Source organism: Marmota marmota, unplaced genomic scaffold (genome assembly GCF_001458135.2).
Source record: "Marmota marmota marmota unplaced genomic scaffold, marMar, whole genome shotgun sequence".
Taxonomy (NCBI): domain Eukaryota; kingdom Metazoa; phylum Chordata; class Mammalia; order Rodentia; family Sciuridae; genus Marmota; species Marmota marmota.
In genome coordinates, this window is record NW_026000005.1 from 43,866,557 (window position 1) to 43,880,890 (window position 14,334).

General features: G+C 37.9%; 1 protein-coding gene across 10 annotated transcripts in view; it reads right to left on the reverse strand.

The window, feature by feature from the left end:
- Nucleotides 1-14,334, reverse strand: part of LOC107138415 (SPHK1 interactor, AKAP domain containing) — a 164,740-nt gene that overhangs the window by 103,511 nt on the left and 46,895 nt on the right. For all 10 annotated transcript variants that reach the window (XM_048808668.1, XM_048808671.1, XM_048808664.1 and 7 more), the window contains one exon: nt 12,309-12,414. In XM_048808668.1, the coding sequence (XP_048664625.1) occupies nt 12,309-12,414 (106 nt within the window). The remainder of the gene's footprint in view (nt 1-12,308; nt 12,415-14,334) is intronic.

The following is a 14,334-nucleotide window of genomic DNA, read 5'->3' on the forward strand; positions in this document are numbered from 1 at the left end:
TTGTTTGCCACAAACATCTCTTTAATTTGATATCATATAGATTTGTATATTTTTCCAATGATTATGTTTCTAAAAGAACAGTTGAGTTTTTTAATCACATGATTTATTCAACATGAAGAAAATTTGATAGTCAAATCTATGCCCACAAGGATGTTTCACTGCAAGAATTTTCTAAAAAAGTAACAAAGGATTTTACTGTGGAGGAAGATTCCCATTTTCTAATTTTATGCCATCAAAACATCTCATTTTCTGATCAGCATCACATAACACAGTGAAGCAGCCTCAATACTTTCAAGAGAAGGGCATTTCGCACACGACGTGCTCTATTTCCTGGACGTATGCACTGTGGCTAATGATGGAATGCTGCTTAAAATCAACTATGTGTCATCAGAACAAGCAGTTCCCTCTATTCCACAAGCAGAGATGTGTCCTTTCCTCTGCCTTCCTCAAACAGGTGGATTTCAGGGAGCTAAGGTAAGTGGAGATTTTTGAGACATGAATGCTCTCAGCAGCCCGAGGTTGAACAGACCCTGGGGGTGGCCATTCTAGAGTAAGCACCCCAGCCATCTGTTTGCTCAAGGGGTTCAAACAGATATTATTCTAAATATGCAACCTGATGTTGAAATGATGTGGAGCCACCATTGAGAGGAATCAATGTCATTTAAATGACTGTGACGACAAAAGGCAAGAGGAACTACAAGACAAAAGAAAGCAGAGAAGCCCAGTAAGAAATCTGTGACTTCACTCAGAGAAGGCTCTCCGGGCCTCCACTGCTGTCCTGGACTCTTTCTAGGAAACTCAATTAAATTTTTATTATAAAAATTATAAAGTGAAGGGTTCAATTGGATTTGAATAGTGAGTGGGAAAGAGGGCAAGAGGAGATGAGCCTGAGGGCAGGGGCTCAGAACTGTCACGTGTGTGGTTGGCAACACAACCCTCCTTCAGCTAACACTGTCTTCATAGAGTGCCTCATTCCTGTAAAATGCGCCCATTTTTTGTGTGTGCGAAATTCTATGAATTTGGGAAAGCACACATAGTTGTGTACACACCAGCCCAATCATCATCCCCCCAAATCCCTCCTGTTCCTCAAATGTCAAAATGTCACATGTGTCCCAAGTCCCAGCCCCTAAGGGCTTGATCTAACTTTTATCCCTCAAGTTTTGTCCTTTCCAGAATGTCATAGGTGTGGACTAAGCTTTTTGTGACTTAGAATCGTGCATTCCTTAGTTTTTCATCATTGCTGGGACCCAAATAACTGACCAGAACAACTGAGAGTTGGAAATGTTCATTTGGAGCTCACACTCTCAGAGGTTTAGTTCATTGTGGGCCAATTCCACAGCTCTGGGCTTGACCATGAGGCCCGGCATCAAGCCAAGGGCACAGTGGAGGAAAGCTACTCAGCTCATGGCAGCCAAGAAGCAGAAAGTGAGCCAGAGATCAAGGTTCCAGGGACAAAATATAACCTCAAAGTCATGCCCCCAGTAACCTACTCCCTCCAGCCACGTGTGTGTGTGTGTGTGTGTGTGTGTGTGTACCTGTCTGTCTATATTTACCATTCATTTAGTCCATTCAATTTAGTATGAACTGATACATATATGGCTCTCATAATCTAATCAGTTTTCTCCTGTGTTATCACAAGAACTTTTGGGGGACATCTCATATCCCAACCATAACAAATGGTTTTAAATTGACCTATGTTATTGTGTATATGAGTAATTTGTTTTCTTATAACCAAGTGATATTCTAACATATGGATGTATACAGAGTAAAAAAACAATTACTAGTTGAGGGACTTTTAGGTTATTTGTAGTTTGGAGCCAATATTTTAAAAAGTTACTATAAATATTTGTCTGCAGGTTTTGCCTGAATTTAAGTTTTATTTATTTATTTATTTATTTTTGCATGGATAAATACCCAGGAATGGGATTACTAAGTCATTTGGTAATTTTATAAGAAATTAGCAAATATCTTCTAAAGTGAATTTACCAATTTCCATTTCCACCAGCAAGGTATGAAGCTCCAAGTGGCTTCATATCCTTGTCAGTGTGTGGTTTTAAATTTATTTTAGTCCTTCTAACAGGTACATGGTGGTATTTCATCATGGTTTATTTTCCTTTTAACTTTAACATATCTCATTCCTTTTACAGATACTGACTTGGTTCCATATTGGTCCAAACTATATTCAAAAGCCTCACTTAGACTTTATATTTAATGTTAATTTTGAATGCCAGGAAAAGAGAAGGAGTTTGCCATCCACACCAAGGTTTGGTTCACTCTTTCATTTATTCAACAACTGCTTCTTGAGTGTCTGCTGATTTTACCAGGCACTCTTTATCTAACTGTGGAATCAGTAAACAGAACAAGAATAACCACAAAATGGAGAGAGCCTAGTTTTTATTCTCTTGGGTCAGGACAGAAACAAAAAAATCAAGTGCATAATTGATAAACATATAAGTCAAATAATGAAGGCTTCCAGGAAGACATATGAAAGCAGATAAAGCGATAAAGAAAGAAAGGATGTTATCTTGAAAAACATGTCTTGGCAGGCCTTTCTAAGGATAGAACTGAGCAGAAATCTGAAGGAAGTAAGATTCCACTCACACCTCATCTGAGGAAAGAGCAGGGACCCGTCCTGAGCAGAAACACAGGTTCAAAGCACTAGTGTGCCCTGTGTTCAAGTACAGCAATGAGCAGTGATGTCTGGTGTAGAGTAAGTGTTGGGAAATGAAGTTTCCCAGTAGTGGGAAAAGAATCTTTCATCTTTCAATAAAAAGTAACCCATTGCTGAGCCAGGCCACCTATTTTATTAATACCTGGAAACACTCTAAGAGTCTTCAAAATTCTTTTATTATAATTTTGGAGAGTTTAGTTATTGGTTTAATTCATATTTAATTGCAGAATTAAGTTTTTATGATAACTTAAATTTCTAGTATACACAGGCAGTCACACACATCTGTTATTCTGTTTGGGCGAATATGAAGCATTCTTAAATCATACAATGAACTCTACTAAAATTTGGAAATTGTGTAATTGATAATTAGAAAAATACTAGAAAGAAATGAAGCATTTGGAATAGGGCAATCCTTCATTATCAAGGAGGAAGATGCTAAAAAGCACCATGTCAAAGGCATGCCTTATTTGGTAAGGTTGTGCAGGAAATGATTAGCAGCAGATTTAGAATTCATTCTCTCCCCAGTGTAGAAGATGATGAGAAGGCAGACTTTCACATAATCATGTCATGGTTAGCAGACCCTAGACTGGCCTCCAGGTAAATTAATTGTACTCTTCTAGCAGGAGAGTCTTTATGTATGGAATGCTTTTAGCAATATGTACCTTGTCTAAGTAGGTTTGCTCCTTGCAAATAAATATGGAATGTGTTGACTTATGGAGCATTCATCTCCGACAAATGCCACCTAAGGATATAACTACCTGAGTATAACAGAGAGATGTGTTATGACAAAAGTGACTCTCTTCTTTGAAATTAATGATCCCATGCATGTACTTTAGAAACTTCATATGCTAACCTCATCTAAAGGTCATCTTTATGTCACAAGAAATGAACTGTGCAGCTCCAGTAGAGTCTCTAGTGTCTTTCTGGTTTTCTTGTGCCACTCAGTTCCCTGTCACCTGGAAGCTACACTGTATCTCAACATAGTCACAAGAATCACATAAAAGCTCAGAAAACCCTTCAGAGTTTGGAAACTGGTTGAGTCTGGCAATATATATCAGGGCACACCAGCTACTTCTGCCACAGCCCCCAGATGTCAGCTGAAGAATGCTTTGAAAACAGATCACAACTTTTCCCACATGAACATGATAACCAAGTTTGGGTATAGGGTATGAAATGCAAGAGTTATAAAACCAGATATACTCAGGAAATGCAAATGTAGTACATTTTATGAATAGTCAGCAATGTTTTAAACAGAGTCAACTTATATTTTTAAATACAGGAAAGTTGAATAATTGTTATTTCATTGCTCTTTAAAACAGGTACGATGGTCTAATATTTATAAGGCCAGTGAAAGGAAAGTGGTTTTAATGTTAAGAAAAACAAAATACTAGAAAAATATAAATAGAGAAAAATATATGATGTGCTTCAAAGTTCATTGATTTTGGATTGTTTGTACAGGTATGCAAAGCACAGGTAGTGCAGAATTTGCCACTGGACAAAGGGACAGTAGATTTTATGATCATGTATCACTTGAGTTGTAATGCATGTCTTTGACCTTTGGCAATTAAAAGAAAGTGGTAGTTCTCTTTTCTCACAGACTTCTTGGGAAGAAGCTTTGGAAACAACTCCATTTTAAGATGCATGCAGACAGACACATATTTAAAACACACACACACACACACACACACACGCACGCACGCTTCTTAGATGCTCCCCATCAGGCAGAGGATGAGCCCTGACAGGGATCTTTCAGGGTGAGTTGCCTTCACAAAAGGCAGAAGTGAACCTGTCAAATGCAGGTACACAAACGAGCAGGTTCACTCTGCTGGAGGATATTATGATGAGTGGAGGGACAGCCTACTCCAGGTAACTAAACTGGGAAGATTTCTTAGACATAGGCCTGAAAGGAAAGAGAAGAGGGCCCAAGGCTAGTAATAGGGGGCAGAGTGGCTAATCTTTCTGCAAATATCCAAAGACAGAAAGGAAAACTGTGAATGCCAGATTAGATATTTTAAAAGTTTAAGGCCCCCTCCCACTATATATACATACACACGCATACACATACACACATATATATGATTATTTTTAAAAATGGTTTAGGGTAATTACAATAACTTTTGGGGGGGAGGGGAAAGATCATTTGCCTAGTTCCAATAGTACAGTATCACCCTCAAATCCACAAAATATTCTGTTATTATGGGTTTTCAAAGCCCTACTTTTTAGTTAAGAAAGAGAGAAAGTGAGAAAGGAAGGAGGGAAAGAAGGGAAGAAGGAAGGGAGGAGGGGAGGGAGGGAGGGAAAAAAAAAGAATTGCAAGCTCCTTCTAAGAGGTGTCTCTCACAGCAGGAAGGATGCTTCAGGAATGGAGCTGTAGAGAACAGGCAGACACTTTGGAATCTTCAACACTGTGTAAGTAGGCTGCTGGAGGCAAAGAGAGGTGGGCAGAGTCCACAGACTCTAAATGTCTCTGTCCCCAGCAGAGGACATGAACCCTGCCAGCAGCCTGCATCATTTGCATTTTGTCTTCAGCCTGACCCTGAAGCCTCCTAGATGTGGAAGTGGCTCAGGGCACACAGATGTTTCCTAAGATGGTCAGTGAAATTGCCCCCAGAGGGAATTTTGTGGTTAGCTCTTTTGGGGCAACTGGGCTGAATCTAGACTCTTGGTCTCCTACTCCTAGTGTCTCCCAGTCCCCCTTCCCAGTGGTGTGAACAGTGCCATTGCTCACGGATACCCTGGCCTGAACAGGCACCATTCATTCTTCTGCACAACCCTCGCGGCTGGAGTTCTGCTAAACTTGATCCAAACATAATTGTCTGGGTTCCTTTTTTTCCCTCCCATTGTGTTTATGCACATTCTACTTCTCCTTATCCCAGTCCCCCAAACCCACCAAGCGTGACCCTCCTGGGCCCCAATTCCCTAAGAAATTATCTCCAGAACTACCAGATTAACTCTCTTTAAATATCACTTTTGTAAAACAAACACCTATTTCTTTAAAAAAGTTCTGTTTCTTCAATTTTGCTGCAGAATGGTGATAAAACAGGACATTTAGTTATTTGACAAAAATTTGATGGGCCAATGGGTGGTATCAGAAGCTGGGCCTGAAGATCATGGACTGTATGGGTGATCAGAACCAACGGGAGTGTTTATACCCAGGGGGAGCACCAATGTCTCCTTCTGTAGAATACAACTCAACCATGCTAAATTTCTTTTTAATTTTCTTTTTTCTTCCTTAAGGAAACAGCTTCTACAAATGCAGAATTTTCTAACTATTTTTCATCATGTGACTATCCAGCTGTCACACACAGTGAAAGCACTTCTTAGCTTTTTGGAAGTGTTGACACCTTTGTCCCTGAACAATTCTGACTATTAAGAATGTTTTAGAAGGATGACTTGGATTCTGAAAAATCCACACAATGTGTATGATGGAACCCATTAATTGAATTTCCTTTGTTAGTTACATGTCATTAAAAAGATATGAGCTTGGATGAAATTTTACAGAGTAATTAAATACTAAGGGACATCTAGTCTATCATTCTCCTGATAGATCTGAAACAAATTTAAGTCAGTTTAAAGGGGTCAGTCATGGCAAAGAAATGCTCTTGTAACTTCAAAGAGCTGATCAGATGTCATATTAAGATCAAATTCTGCCTCTGGGAAGCTGAAGCGTTTTCAGCCTGTTGCCCTTGATAAATCCGAATTTATGGTGGATTTAATTAACATGACATTAAAAAAAAAAAGAAGGCTGGTTGGGGTGTTGATTTTGCTCCAACAATCCTTTCCTTACATCAATCCTATTTATAGACTTGGTTCCACTACATTCCAAATAGCAAATCTTTAGTCTGTGAGATAAAGCATGGATTGAAAATGTCCAGCTATTGTGGAAGAGAACACTTTCAAAGCAGAGGAAATTCTAACTGATATTCCACACATGGCACACCACGTTTCCCTCCGTCTTAAGTTGTATTTTAATAAGTTTGGCCCGTGTATAAAGATCATTTATTTGGAATTAGCTAATATTTATTGAGAATCAGCCATATGCCAAGATCTTACACAAATCTTTTTGTTTGTAAACATCATACTAACCCTAAAGAATTAGTCAGAGAAGTTTACATCCCTGCCTAAGACCACACGGTAAGTAGGATCTACTTCAGATTTAGATTCCAAGATCACCCCTTTTTTGTGGGGGGGAGTTCCAGGGATTAAACTCCGGGGCACTCTACCACTGGTCACACCCCCAGCCCTATTTTGTATTTTATTTAGAGACAGGGTCTCACTGAGTTGCTTAGCACCTAGCTGTTGCTGAGTCTGACTCTGAACTCTCGATCCTCCTGCCTCAGCCTCCCAAGCTGCTGGGATTACAGGCTTGTGCTACCTCGTCCACCACCATCCCTTCTTAATTTTTTTTTTAACACAATGTCACACTGCCTCCTTAGAGACAGCAGATTTTGATTTATTATAAAGAGACTATAAGGATCTTTCACTTAGTGTTTAACAAATTTTAAAAAATAATAGCATATACTATTTTACCACATTTAGTGAAAATCCATTTGAATCCGTTTACCACTGGTGGTTCTGATTGTGTCACATGAAAAATCAGGGCACCAGGCAGAGTCTATATGGGATACAATTCAAAGACTATCCAGGGAGAGTGCTAGTACCCTCTCCCCACCAGTATCTCTTCTCCATTTTTCTCCAATATTTTTTTTTCACTTTAAATGCATTATTTCAGATAATCACATTGCACACATTAAAACTCACTCTGTATCTCCATGCTCATTAAATTAGAGTTGACATAGAGATTATCTCACATTCCAACTTGGATGGATTGAAAGTGTCTGCTTAGAGCTCCAAAATGAGCAGACTTCTGAGGTCATACCGGGTTCAATTGACTGAATTAGCAAAGTCAGGTTATAGGAGGGCCAACAATTGCATTATTAGTGACCAGGTTTTATTGGTCACCACTAGTTCAGGCTATGCAATCCCTAGAAACTCAGTATGAATGTATCTGGCGACTTTCCCAGCTTTTAAAAGAAGGTGAGAAAGAAGAGCAGGGATAATTCTGAAACCAGAGCCAGGACGACCATATAACTTATCTTGCATACCAGAGCCTGTCAGAGAGCAAAGGGACATCTATTAGTGAAATGCCAGGAAAATATATGTAAACCCTCACTGTGGTTAGTGGAGTTTTCATAGCTGTGACCAAAATAAGCAACAAGAACAACGTAGAGGAGTTATTTTGGCTCACAGTTCATAAGTTGTGTTCATGGTGGACTAAATCTGTTATTCTGGGCCAGAGGTGTGGCAGAACATCATGGTGAAAGGGCGTGGTAGAGGAAAGCTGTTTAGCTCAGGACTGCGGGGCAGCAGAGAGAGGAGAGGGAAGGGGCGTCAGGGAAGATGAACCCTTAGGGAATGTCCTCAGTGACCTACCTCCTCCAGCAGGGCCCTACCTAGTAACCACCCAGTCAGTCCATTCCACTAGGATAGACTGATTAGGTTACAGCTCTCACAATTCAATCATTTCATCTCTGAACATTCCCACGTTAGCAAATGAGCTTTTGGAGAACACCTCATCTACAAACTATAACAGGCAGTCTCCCAATTTCAAAAACATGTATCAAGTAGTTCATTTTTCAAATAAGTCCAACAAATTCTTTGTCCTGACACTATGGCTTTTTCATAGCTGGGGCTTCCATCGACCACATTCCCTCCTCTGCAAAGAGGAACCTAAGTAATTGTGCTTGGGTAGGACTCCCAGAACCTTAGAGATTCATTATGAAACACAGAAAAGAAATTGATTTGCAGCTTTGCAAAGGCCAATAATCCAACTAATGCATTACCCTCTGGACCCTTGATTTAGTTCCTCTTCCAGTTAATTTAGCAATATGTTAGTTCTGATGAGAAGGCTTGATTAGGAAGGAGATGAAGCTATCACTTTAGATGAGTTTGGAAATTACCAATAAATTTCAATTTTTCACATTACTCCGAGTGAAGGGTGACTGACTGTTAAGAGTAGTGATTCCGCTGTGTGGCCCGCTGCTTCTGAGATATAACTGTCCTTCTTTTCAGCTTCTTTTGTACAGAACAAGCATTACAGGTGCATTTCTGTGTATACAGATCTTCACTTCCTTAGTCAGTGCTATTATCTTGTTAATCTGTGATTAACAAGATTAAAAATATGGACAAAGGGCTATTGAAATTAATTTGCTGTAATATGTAGTAATAAAATAACTAATGAAGAAATGGAATCATTCGATATTCAGTGTCTTGCTACCAAGGGACTATGTTCTGGTTACCAAGAAGGACAAATCATTGGCAAGTTACTGTTTTGAAGGAGAGGTGAACAATTACAGCCCTCATGACATGTGACCCATGGCAAATTAGTACTAAATAGTCTTTTGAATGAAATTATTATGTCAGCTTCAGAGATTATTTGAAATAAAAGGAAGGTATTATGAATACTTTAAAAATTATCAGACATAAAGGTGTAAAGATCTTCATGGCATTAATTTGTAGCAGTCCTTTATAAATTTGGTTGGATGTCTTGTTCACCCATTGAAATCCTGGCCATCCTTCAGAGCCTAAATTATAACCCACTTTCCTGCCCCTGTCTAAGGTCTCTTTGGCTCTTAGCTTTCAATGATTATTAATTCATACTATTTTGAGATATTACTGTAGAGTCATGTTACATAATTATTAAGCTTATGAATTACAGTTTCACTTTTCACCAAGGAAGCCAGTATTATCTACCAAACCAGATTGTGAATTGGTCAGGTTTGGGAGCAATTTATGATCTATCCTAGTATCTTCCTTCAAGATCTAACAGGGTTTTGAATTTATGTAGGTTGAACTTTATGAAGTTGCCTAAATTGGATCATTTTTGATCTACAAAGAAAGCAATTTCTTATGGAGTAATAGTTGTTCCAGAAATAAATGTGAATGAGTGGGGTTATATTTAAAATTATAAATTCTAATTTGAAAAATAGATTGACTGTATGTGTGTACATAGAAATAGACATATGCTTATCTAATATACACATATACATATTATGAAGTATGTATTTACAGAGTGTGTGTATATATGTAAATATGAAATAATTTAAAACTGATGATTGAGTTTTGGTTTTAATTGAGGAGATAAGGCATTCAGCTACAAAAACTCTGTTCAGGAGCTTCTAGACATATTTTTTTTTCTTTTAAAAGAAACAGATATAACCACTATTATTCCGGGAAAATAAATGTAATGGAGATAACATTATAAATCACTTGCTTTGTCATTGTGGTGATACCTATATCAATTTTTTTTATGTGGGATTGCACACTTGTTGATAAAATTATTCTGTAGAATTATATTAGTATGAAGTAATCTTTCTTTTGAGTGTTTATAATAAGCTTACACTGTTCTAAACATGTCACATCTATTAACTCAATGAATTCTCTCCTTCATCCTGCAAAGTATGTGATATAATTATCTTCATTTTTAAGATGAGAAAACTAAGACAAGAAGAGGGAAAGTCATTTGCTGAAGCCCAGACAACAGGTAATGATTTAGCATGTTGTCAAATGCAGAGGTCTGGCTTCAATCATTTACAATACCATACAGAATCAGTAAGCTATATTGACCTTAAAAATTGGAATGAATTAAAAATCCTTTATTTTCCAAGATGCACAGCATCTGGTGAATACTTGATAATTTGAAGTTACAGAATTGAGAAAATGTATCTAAGGCTTGGAAAACTGCAGTTTTAGGTCTCTTATAAGAAAGTCAAAATAATTTTGAAATAGAGTGCATCAGTTTTCAGTATTAAAAACTGGAATTGATAGCATTGACTCTTGATTAGGTAATTTATAAGAGAAGAAAGAATAATAGATCATATATAACACAGATGATTAAGAGCTCTTAATTAATTAGACAAGCTTATTTATTTTTTGTTTGGTACAAATGAATGCATATGTTATGGTTTGGATCTTAAATGGGCCCCAAAGGCCATATGTTGGAGTCTTGGTCACAAGTCTGTGGTGCTATTGGGAGGTGGTGGAGCTCTCAGATAGCGGGACCTAGTGGAAGGAACTTATGTCTTGGTGGATGAGGAAGGGGCCATTGGGACTCCAACCCCACCCCCTACCTCTGTTTCTCTGTTTCTCTCTTTGTCTATCTCTGCTTCCTGGTTACCCTGAGGTGAGAAGCCTCCTCCACCATGACTCCTGCATATTGGTGTATCTCATCAGATGCACAAAAGCAACAGAGCCAAGTGACCATGGATGGAAACCTCTGAAATTGTGAGCCAAAATAAGTCTTTCCTTCTTTTAAGTTATTTATCTTAGGTATTTGTTACAGCTATGGAAAACTGACTAATACAGTCTGCAAATAGTTTTTTAATGCTACTTTTCTAATATGATCATATATTTCCTAGTGCAGATATTTATTAGTTTCTTAATACTTTAAAACAAGGAAGTCATACAAGCAGAGATGAATAAGATTTCTTAACTGGGCATAATAATCAACAAATTGATACATACATAATATGTGTGATAGATGTACACACATATGTATGTATATAATGTATATTACATACAAAAATGTAATATGCACATATATAATAATTTAGCAACAGAATTTGTCTTTATTTACATCAACAAGATTTTTAAATTAAAATATCTTTCCAATAAATGAAGTAATCTAGTGTGATTTCATTTAATTCTGAATGAGAGGAAGCATTCTCTCCTGGGAATCAGCATCAAATGGTAACAGAAACACTAGGGGGGCAATCAGGATCTTGAGTTTTTTGGATTGTTTCTGAATCTTAGTGGACTGGCTAGAAAAGTGAGGTACTTGAAATAGATGATGTTTGTCATTCAAGTGACAAATTTCTATAAGTATCTTTTAAATTTTATTTGTTTATTATGTTTTCCTTAGTGTATTATGGTTATACGTAACATTGGTGTTCACTTTGACATAATCATACAAGCACAGAAGATAATTTGCTGGATTGTTTGATATCTCTGAAGTTTGTATTCCAGGCAATGCAATTCTGCTTATTTATTTATTTTGTAGTTGTAGATGGACAGCATGCCTTTATTTTATTTATTTTTGTATGCGGTGCTAAGGATGGAACCCAGTGCCTCACACATGTGAGGCAACTGCTCTGACACTGAGCCCCAGCCCCAGCCCACAATTCTGCTTCTTCAGTAAGATAAGTTAAGCATACCCTGCTTTTAAAGAAAACATCAAAAGGAAAACAGCTATGACATTTTCGTAAATACAAACTTGTGAGTTCAATACAATAAATTAAGTCATTCAAACCCGTGAAGACTCCTCCTGCCCCAAGGAGACCCAAGAAGCTGTTATCCATGCATAAACTGGGAAAAGGTACCTTGGGAAGAGGTGGGATGAAGGGGTATGGCAATGCAGGTTTATAATTTTCAAGTTATACTTTTGTGAATTGATTGTTTTGATCAATTCCATGAATTACAGTTTTTTAAGTGTCCTCAGGGATTATTTGGGAAAACAAACCATGGGTCGTTTTGTTGTTTGCTTTGGTTGCTTAGACTTTAGTAAAAGTACTTGAAGGGTCAAGCCCCAATAGCATTCAGGTTCAACTCCTGAGAAGGAAGTGGAGTTGGGCAAGGTTACCTTCTTACAGGCTGTGATGGAGCCACCCAGGCTGCTTCCCAGGCTGCCGCTGCCGCTGCCCTGCTGCGCCTCCGACACTTCATACATCAGTGTTGACTCCGAGTTGCTGTTTGTGTCACAAACACAAAAGAGAACATGTTCCAGTGAGTCATCTGTTTAGAAATGCAGAATGAATGAAGCATGATACGATTTATCAAAAATCATCTTTTCTGATTGTATTCAGTACTGCCAGTCCTGCTGCTGAAACTGACATTTCTTTGTTGGGCACATTTCTGGGCTAGGCTGGCGCGAATACAAAACTGCAGCCCAAGGCCTTCCACAATGCTTACACGGACACAATCGCATCTGTGCAACTTGCAGCAGTGTTAGCAGCTTTTCTTAAGCATGCAGTTTTAAAACTCAAATAAAGTCTTTTCATGTGTCACTTTAATTTAGCTCTTCTAGTACCAACACGACAAAAAAAAAAAAACACTCATTTAAAAAAAAATAAGGGTAAGATGTAATTTTCAATGGGATGTTGAATGGTACCATGAAAGGAGTGTGGACTACAGCAAACACAGCCCATCCCTTGACCATCTCTGTGGCTGGAGACTGTCCCTTGAGACTCATACTCCTTCCCCCACACCTATACTCCTTTCCCTGCCACAGTCAACTTTTAGTGGGTTTGACTATGCATAGTATTGCACAAAAATATCAGACTAAAATTTATTTCTACATCTTCAAGATGTGTAAAAGATTAAAATTAATAACAAATCTGTTTTTCATAACATGCCAAGAAATTGAAAATTAAGCCTCATTTTAATACAAAAAGCTCTCTGAGTCATTTAAGCCTTCTAATTATTTTCTTCTTTTGAAAATAACACAATTTGGAATTTAAAATGTACTGATATCTCAAGCCATATTGTTGACCACATAGAACATGTAGAATTCATTAAAATACATTTTTGCAATGTAATTGAATAGTTCTATAGGTAATTTTCAACCCAAGATGTAGACTTTTTTTCCTCTTGAAATGGATCAGTTAAATAAATAGTATATTTCAACTAACATCTGACTCTCATGTTTCCAGCTCTGAATGAGTCAGTTTTTATAACACTGTGCATCAGTGTAGTCTGTTGAAATTTCTGTTATTAAGTACTATGAATGACACTTTTAAAATGACTGCTGATGGTGCTGTGGAACAAATCATAGAGTCAGGCAAAAATGCATAGAAGAAATGAGGAAAAATGTATTTTGTTTAAAATTTTCATGTATTATTTTCAAGCAATTGTCACCCTGTGGACTAGAATATATCTAAAGTAGATGAACAGATCACACCCACATCATCCTTGCTAAGGTGGGTGAAAAGGAAAAGAAGAAGGAGAGGTAGAGGGAGAGAAAGCATGAGAGGGAAGAAGGAGATAATGATGGAGAGGAGGGATGGAGGAGGAAGAAGAAAAGAGGAAGGGAAAGAGAGAGGACTTTGGATTATTTTTCTGGTTCTTGATCTCTAGCTGCTATGTACCTAGCCTTTTGAGGCTCAATCTCTTCATTATAAATGACACATGTAAACTGAAATCTGTATTTCTTTCCTAAATCTGGAAGTCACTTGCAAAATGTACTAAAGCACTGAGTTTTCAGTCCCTGTAATTTCAGGGCTCCCACAATGTGGGGTCCATGACCTTTCCAGCAGCCATTTAAGTGTGACTACACCTCAAACCCAACTGCAGATGTCCCACCAAGCAGATATCAATATTAGGTTTCAAATTACTAACATGTGGAGGATACGACTGCAGACTAGACTAATTTGGCGCATGATAACTAGGCTTTCGAGTCAAGGAAAGAATTTATGTTCCTTCTAGGAGTCAGTCAAGCCCCATGGGCAGGAACTCAGGCAGGCAGCTCTGGCTCTTGTTGCTATTGTGTTCCCAGGCACATCTGGTGAGCTAGTGGGTCACTTCTATCCAGAGTTAGGACATTTCTGATGTCTTCTTCTTTCTTTTTTTCTTTTTCTTTTTTTTTTTTTTTTTTTTTTTTTTTTTTTTTT